Here is an 8,533-nt window from a genome sequence, read left to right as displayed (position 1 = left end):
GGAAATGTTTTCTTGAACCAGGGGCTCAGCACTCTGTGTCTGATAAATAAATAAATAAAATGCATAAATACTGCAGAGCTTTCTGACCTCCTCAATGTCTCACACATGCTCTTTTTTTTTTTTTTCCTACTCCAAAGATGACTTTATATTCAGCAATAGAACTGGAATTTCAAATGACTATCAATAATTAAAAATATTACTGAATGTACACAGATGTATTACAGATAGGCAACGGCCATGCACCGCTCACAATACCTTGCTAAAACAAATAAAAACTTTGCTTGAGTTTATAAATAGGTACGTGTTTGACTGTCTTACATACTCATACATTTACAGCATCTTAGCACTTGCCATGGTAAGAATTTATTCTTATGCAGAAACAGCTGGTTGGCACAGGGCTTCAATTTAACAACAGTTAACGCGTATACTTTACTAGGTGAAGTGTGTAAATATATATATGTATGTATCTTGTATTTTGCTTCAATACAAACCTATGTTCACACATTTTTTTAAAAAAAAAACCCAAAAACCTGCCAATGAGTTATATGAACTTGCGACCGAGTCCCTCAGTAAAACTCCCATAGTTCTGGCTTCACAAAGTGTAAAAGGCCCAGGTCAGATCTAGAATCCCTTAATTAGATCAATTACATTTATTGTATAACGCATGTCTTTGTACAGGGTGCAAAATTCCCTTGAGGGAGTCTCTGAAAACACAGGAGAAGTGTCCCCACGTCCTGTGCAGTGCCTGATTATCCCAGTGGCTTGGGGCACTTTCCAGGCAGGCAGCTTGTTCTGTTTGGAGTCAGGTGCTCGGAGGCTGGTGTGCCAAGCAAGGATCTCCTTGCATTTTCTCCCACCAGCTTACTGGATCAAAACCTGCACACTATTTGTGCTAGCCCAGTGCATTAATTCCGTGTTACGGAAAGCAGGATGGGGGCCAGCCTTCAAAGCCAGAGGGATGCAGCTTATGAGAAAGTGGAAGCAGAGTTCAGAATCCTGGCAAGACAAGAAGCAAAGTAAAATAAGGAAGCAAGCGGGTGGCTGCTGGGCCTACAGGGATGTCTGCTCCTGGAAGAGATTTCATGGAACATCCCTACATTTATACAGGCTCCATCCGAAGTCCTCCTGTGACACAGCTTCTGCCTCTACACACGTGAGGTGAACGGAGCGCTTGTTCCCTCCCTGCTCCAGCAATTATCAGCCAAAAGCAACCCTGACCAGAGCTAAGGAAAGACTTGGTCCTCAGGGAAGCACAGGCCCCTGCTCTGAAAGAGGAGCGAATGTAACCCCAGACTGGCAGCAGTAACCAGCAGCCAAGGGGCCTGTGCTCCAGCAGCCCTCTCCTCTCCTCTCCTGACAGGACAAAATGTTCAGCACCTCTGGGAACCCAAGGTCTCGCTTTGCTTGTCAGGCACGCCAGTGGAAAATCTCAGTGACAAATGCTCAGCACTGGAGCGGATCCGTAACCAGCTGCAGGCATCCTCACAGGGTCAGGCATGTGGGGGTGTGTTTTTCCTCAGCTGGCAGTAAAAACGGTATTTTGAATTTGTGCTATAAAATTATCATGTTGGCTTTTAGCACCATTCAAACCCTACCTGGCAGACAAAGATGACACTAACAAGATTTCTGTCAGGTTCTGGTGTGGAACGTTTCAAACTCCTTCAGGAAGTCTATTAGAAAAACAGAAACCTATCTAAAAATACCACAGTAAAGTATTTTTTGCTACATAAATACATTTTAAAATATGTTGCTTTAAACAATCTGTGCTTTTTTTAGAAGCCTTCCTGAAATTAGGTGCTTCTACCCAAACCTGGTTAACTTGGCAAACCTGACTGTTTGAGGCCAGCAAATAATCGATTTCATAGCCAATTTACATCCCCAGAGCACAACAAAATAGACTGCCATTTCTTACCCTATTGCTTTCCCAGAAATAAAGTGAACTTCTCCAAAAGACAGGGATCAAGCCTTCACCAGAGCTTGATTCTGCAGATTCAGTCCGAAAAGTGCAAGCAGTTTGGGCAGAAGTAAATGCTTTTTGGAACTGTGCTTCAGATTTGAGGCCACTAAGTGCTAACAGAGTATTAATGTAAATTCCCATAAAGGTGCTTGGTCTTATTAATTAATAGTCATTTATCTATTCAGGTAAGAAAATAAAAAGGCCCCTCACCCCAAAAAATGCAGTGTCCCCACCCCTTCCAGGACTCACTGCTACAAACACATCACTGACCCTACAACAGACACAGGGGTTCTGCCCTGATTTCACAGAGGTCAGATTTCACTCAAGTCCCTGAATACTGGAAACTCTCTTCCTGAAACTAAGCCTTGCATTCTGCTTAGTACATCCATTCAGCACACTCAGACTCTGCAGCAGCTCCTTAAGTCAGAAGTGGCTGAGGTCTTTCAAATATTCAAACTTCTCCTGCTTTCCTTAAAACCGTGGCTTTAAACCGGTTCAGGTAAAGTTGTACCAACCTAAAAGGGGCACTCTTACCTGGATTTAAGTCTCTTTTAGACTAACTTGCAGTGTCTGTTGATCAAGTGAAACTTTGAAAGTACAAGGCAGAATTAAATTCAGGTAAGTATGGTCCACTGAGATTGATTTTTAAAACATATTTTTAAACAAGCTCAAAGCTTCAGTGGTGTAACTTTGAAATAGATAAATCTCACACTATTGCATCTCTGTGAAATTTAACTGAAAGGATTAGGGTTTCCAAAAAATATTCATATAAGAAACATTTGTCAATAAGCAGAAAGCTATGGTTTTCCAAGAAGTTATTCAATGATACTGAATGTACATTTTATCTCACAAGTATCAATTGGAAAAGACGTACAGAAATCCCTGTTCTGACAGCAGGGTATTAAATGCTACCTGCAGGTTGCTCCACCTGCCTCGAATGTTGTTTTTTCCTAAAACTTGACTGCTGTTCAACCTGATTCGTTTTGTCGAGAAAAAAACCCCAGTCCTGCACCTCATTCTCCACAAGTCCAAAGCTAATCAACTGATTTCACCGACACAGCTGAGGACAGAGAGCTGGAAAGTAAGCATGCAAGTGGCATCACAGCAAAACCAGTAAATTATGCAAGTGAAAATCTCCCATGCACACTTTTTATATTGGTGCTCCTATTGCAGAAAAAGTCTATTAAAAAGCGCAGCACATGGATAAGAAAAATAAATGGCAAGTAAAAAATTCACCTTTGGTAGGGACAAAAGCAGTTTTCCCAGCACGTCTTAAGACCATCTCTTATCATATCCTCTCGTATCATTCTGCCTATGAACCTCTGTCAAAGGAAGGCCATCTATGTCAAGCAGATCTGAAGCCAGCCAAGGGTCACATTATTTAAGTCAAAGTCAGAACTGCAGTGGAGCCTCTCCATGGAGGGAAAGGCTCTTTAATTTCCCTTTGAAATACTCATTGAAGATTGTCTGAAATTGCTAGGCATGGAAACAAAAACAGTCGATTGGTCCAAGAACCAGAGCAGCCTCAGACGCCAAGGTGACCGCTGCTTTGAGAAGATGAGAACTGCAAATGAATCACAGTCACGCTAAAAATACCCGAGAGAACCCAGCTTCCCCAGTGGCTCCCTGCAGCCCCCCAAGCCCGGGCCTCAGAGCCCCTCGGCTCCCTCCCTCCTCCCCAGAGCAGCACCCCCAGCCCCAGCAGCCGTGCCAGCCTGGCTGGCTCCCAAGGGCTCCAGTGACGGCTCGGGCAGCCATGGGCACTGCCAGGCACTGCCTGTGCTCCAGGGTCTGACCTCGCAAGGAACAACCCCCCTGGAAGGGAGAACCCCTGGGACACTCAGTCCTCTGCAAGGCCCTGAGTAAAGCTCTGAGTACGCCCTACATTGGAATAGAACCGTTTTGAAGACGGTGTAAAGGAAGGATGCCAAAAATTGCCTGTTTTTCGCTCTGGGTCCTTCCACGCAGGCCGTGACTGTGCTAACAAGCGTGAGAGGGGCGCTCTCTCCTGGCACACTCAGTCCGTCTGCTCTATCCCAAACCAGGCCCGGACCTGACGATTTAGCTGCAAATCATCAGCACATCTGGCAGGAAGCATCGCTCTGGAACCTCGTGCTTACCGAGCCATCCACGGCACAGGGAACGGCAGTTCAGGGTACCTTTGGCTGCTGCTTAGAACAAGCTGCTCGCAGAACACTCTGGCAACACACACAAGTATCAAAGCAAGGTACTTCAGGTTTTACACACAACACAAGGCTACAATTACTACAGTATTTAATGCACACCAGTAGGAAAAGTTCCTAAAAAACACTCATGCAGTTTTTGTGCCGTGGGATAGGTAATGGCTATTTCGCAGAAATAGATCCAACTGGCTCCATTGGAGCAGCAGTATAAATATTCAAAATAGAAGAAATAATAGGCCCTGATATGAAGCTTCTTTTTTTCCTTCCCCTTATCAGCAAGGACACGCTCTGCTCAGGAGCGACTGCACCTCGCTATGAAGTGGAGCTGTGTGTTTGTGGGCTGGCTTTAATGACACATGCCACATCGTTGCAAACATCATTTGACTTAAGGAAGTATTTTAGGCATTTTAGTGGTTGTTATTATTATTATTCATCTTGTTAACAACGACAACAAAAGAAACAAAAACCCAGCAACAGGAAGGTACAGTGGGCTTCCTAATGCAAGAAGATATCCCACATCACACAGGTAGGGCACAGGTAGGAGAAGGCTGCTCAAACCTCAGTTGCAGAGCTCAACAAGCAGCAAAGCAATTGCTTTCCAGGATGAAAACTGGTGATACAGGCATGTCATCCACTCTCTCTACTGTCTGTCCCTGGACCCTTCCTTCTTCTTGCCAGGGATCCAGCATTCCCCGAGCGAGGCCAGCAGGACGTGGCTTTTTCCACAGGACTTTGCTGCCACGCACAGTGCGAGAGCCGGCAGTGCCTCCACGTGTTTGGTGTAACAAACAAAGAAAACCGGCTGCTGAGCTGAAGGGAAACCACGCGGTGCAGATATTTTCATTTGCAACATTTTTCCCAAAGAAAATCAGATTGAAAAAAATCAATTCCGAAAGTACAAACGAAATAAGAACTGGCTTTTCATCTGTGAACAGAATGTGGCTCTCTTGCTTTTTTTTTTTTTTTTTAAACTGGAGCTTTTTCTTTTCCTGCTGTAGTTTAGGGTTTGGTGTTTTGGGTTTTCTTCTTTCCTTTCAGTTATATGGGGTTTGCTGTACACCTTTACTACTATTTGCCACTGTTTGTACCATAGACAAAAACATTCACCTAGCTGGTATTCTCTTCATACATTTCATAGCAGAACATATACAAGAGGAAAAAACATACCAAATGGATCAGAAGTGATCAGTGCTTAAAGTAAATACAAGAGCCACAGTGGCAAGAACCCACAGTATCAATACATACAAATGAAGTAATGATGGTGTTTCTCAGGGGTGGAATCTGCCTGCATATTAATACAGAACTATACAAAATCTAGCAGGGATATTGGAACAATGACTAGCTAAACTTTCACAATAACTTAAGATCTGTGAGCGAGTCTGCGCTGAAGATATTCCACATTTTAAAATGCGCCATCTCAGTCTTCCTCCCTCCCAGAAGGAGGGGTGATGAATCCACACAATCTTTTATCAGGTAAGTTCAACTGCTTAAGATGACAAATATCTGGCCAGGTCCAGTGTGTTCTTTAAAGAATGGCAAATTACGACTTCAGTAACTATGTCTGTGCAAAATATGCCTTTTTTCCTCTTAAAGAAACCAGTGTCTGTAACTCATTTAGAAAAGTTTTCACATGTACTTATGTCCTTCTCAGAATGAATAAGACATGAACTATTGAATCCCCCCAAAACAAGAAATCTGATGAGGCAGAGAAAGTTCTGACCTTCCATTTCCATGTGCAGACCGTTAAAAACCAGGACACCTCCTTGGTAGCCCTTCTGGGCTGGCGATCAAACTATTGCTTGGAAATAACAAACACCCTAGTAATAAAACTCCAACATTCATAGTAAAATGGTAGCAGTGTTTACCCTTTGAATCCACATTTAGCTTGCATTCTTTTAACAAACCTGTACAAGGTTAACTATTTATAGTAAAAAGTCATCAGTTTTTTCCTTGATCTTTTATCCGTTCTTATGCTGAGTTCCTTGAATTGCATTTCCATTTTACACTGCCCTGCGGCCTTTGGATTGTTACAGGAGACCCAGCACTCAGAAGGAGAGGATGCAAGAGAGGATGTTGATCTCTGGCAAGCAAAAAAAAAAAAAAAAAGAACAAAAACAATACCCCCAAACAAACAAAAAAACTTGCAAACCCAAAACTAAAAGCTAAAAACAAACAAAAAACACTCCCCACAACCAAAAAAAAATTCCCACGATTCTCCTTGAAAGTCAACCTCCATATGACGTACCCTCTTCTGCATTGTAGTAATAGTCTTAAGTCATAAATTAATTAGTCTTCCATCAAATAACTTAAAAAAAGAAGGAATTGTAGCAGATCAGTTTTGACTGGCTTAACGCCAGTTAGCAGCCAGTTCATCTTGAGTCCCAGTCACACTGTTCAAAAACTGAGCTAGGAAATCACGTGGATGTTGAAAGAAACTCTTCACATCGATGAAGGATTGTTCCAGGTTGTGGGGGCCAAGGAGAGGGCAAACCTAGACGGGGCCACGGGTCCTATGAAGAGTGAACAGTGAACAGGTCACGACTCGGAGGTGCACTGCATCCAGGAGATGCCAGCCGTGGCTTGTATTGCACAGGTAAAAAGGAAGCTCCTCCCGACAGTCTGCCACCTGCATTAGTGATCTCTGCACATTGGCAAGTTCACAAAAGTGAAAACATTGAATTCTGTCATGATGGAGAAACACAGGAAGATGCCGTAAAGGGAAAGGCACACACACCCTAGCTTCTTATCCAGTTTCCATTTGTTCATGTGGACACCAAAAACCTACAATAAACACAGAGTAAGCCACCACAGCAGGAACATTTTGAATCAAGTGGTAAATTCCTTCCTCAGCTACAGGAGCCAAAAGAGGGCTGGCTGTCCCCTTACTGATGATGATTAGTTGGAAGCAATCACAAACTGCACCGAGTGAGCTGAAAACCACAGCTCAAGTAAATCAGAGCAGCAGTCACAGAAGCCACCCTGACTTACATCACCTCACCTCACCTGTTTCTGCAGTGAATTTCATTTTGGCAAGAACAGTCTCATTTAATTCAATTAGAAATGGAGTTAAAGGCCAGGTTCCTTTTATTTTTTTTACACACAAAATGTTTCATGTGCTCTTCTGCATCTCAATCTAGAGCCACACAGTCTAAGACTGCTTAACTTTGCAGAGTTTGCTCCCACCAAAGATTGAAGTCTTGTGTATGTGGGAATTGCAGGAACTGTGTTGGAGTGCGTTGCACAGGACACCACCCCCCTCCCCCCAAAAAATATTTGGAAGATGTCACCTCATTCCTCTTCTATCATTTCTGAGAAAGGTCAGGGAATACCAAGTACAGAGTTCAACAGAAACATTGTCAGGCACTGTTTTTTCTGGACCTGCTCAGCATTTTGTCTGCCTGTCTCACAGGAAAATGGATCTCATCATGCATCAAGGGACCTGCTTCAGCTCTAGCACCGAAATACCAGACTAATGGCTCTCCCAGGCTCCTCCCATGGCAAACACACAGGCAGGAGTGCCACCCCGTGGGAGCGACAGCTCCTGCCAAGAGCCAGATCAAGGCCTTGGGAAGCTTTCAACAGCAAGGAGCACCCTTATCCCCTAATAACAGACTTTGCAACCACTGATTCAACTGGAGCTGAGAAAGGAGCAGGTGAAGAAAATGTCTATAAACATATCTCTTTTGGAAAGAAGAACAAAAGACTATATACATACTGTGACAAAAACGGACGCCAGCAGGAGACCGACAGAATAGATGAGTCCTCTGCTGTTTAACCGAATCTGTAAAAGAAGGAAGTTTATCAAACCATCTCACAATTTCAATCAACAATATTCCTCTCTGCTTATATTTCTGTAATCCTAAACTGCTGAGCTGCTAAACAGTGGTTTGCAAGCTGTAAATGCCAAGTCAGACCATCACATCACAGATAACTTTGCCTACTCCCTATTTTGCCAAAGAAGGAGTGTTATTAGAGGAGCATCCTTAGGACCTGACAGCATTTCACAGCCTTCCACTTCCACTTTCCATCCCTTATACTATTATATCATGACATTTTCTAACTCCTATATGGAATCCTGTAAGAACAAGCAGGAGAAAGGAGATTTTGCATTCAGTCACCAATTAATGCTTCACTGGAAATAAACAAGGGGGGGAAATAAACAAGGACACACACAAGCACCTGACTTCTACCCTACTCTCACCTTATTTCTTCCCTACTCTTACTCCTCTTGGTGACGGAATGAGTCAGGAATCTCAAACCCAGAGCTTCAGGTGCTGGGAAATTGTCTGTATCAATGCATCATGGCACACTAACACAGGCTGGACCTGATTTAGCACTGAGGAAGATCAGACAAGGAGACAACTCACTGCCTGCAGGACTGTGCACCAGGCAC

The 8,533-nt window shown here is 43.5% G+C and overlaps 1 protein-coding gene across 8 annotated transcripts in view; it reads right to left on the bottom strand.

Moving 5' to 3' along the window:
• Positions 1 to 343: 343 nt before the first annotated feature.
• Positions 344 to 8,533, bottom strand: part of SLC24A3 (solute carrier family 24 member 3) — a 110,444-nt gene continuing 102,254 nt past the window's right edge. For all 8 annotated transcript variants that reach the window (XM_086879422.1, XM_086879423.1, XM_086879429.1 and 5 more), the window contains 2 exons: positions 7,856 to 7,921; positions 344 to 6,921 (listed from right to left, as the gene is read on the bottom strand). In XM_086879422.1, the coding sequence (XP_086735548.1) occupies positions 6,772 to 6,921; positions 7,856 to 7,921 (216 nt within the window). In that variant the 3' untranslated portion in view covers positions 344 to 6,771. The remainder of the gene's footprint in view (positions 6,922 to 7,855; positions 7,922 to 8,533) is intronic.

The sequence above is a fragment of the Cyanistes caeruleus genome, chromosome 2, assembly GCF_971803275.1.
Source record: "Cyanistes caeruleus chromosome 2, bCyaCae1.hap1.1, whole genome shotgun sequence".
Classification (NCBI taxonomy): domain Eukaryota; kingdom Metazoa; phylum Chordata; class Aves; order Passeriformes; family Paridae; genus Cyanistes; species Cyanistes caeruleus.
This window is presented reverse-complemented; position numbering and strand designations above follow the sequence as displayed.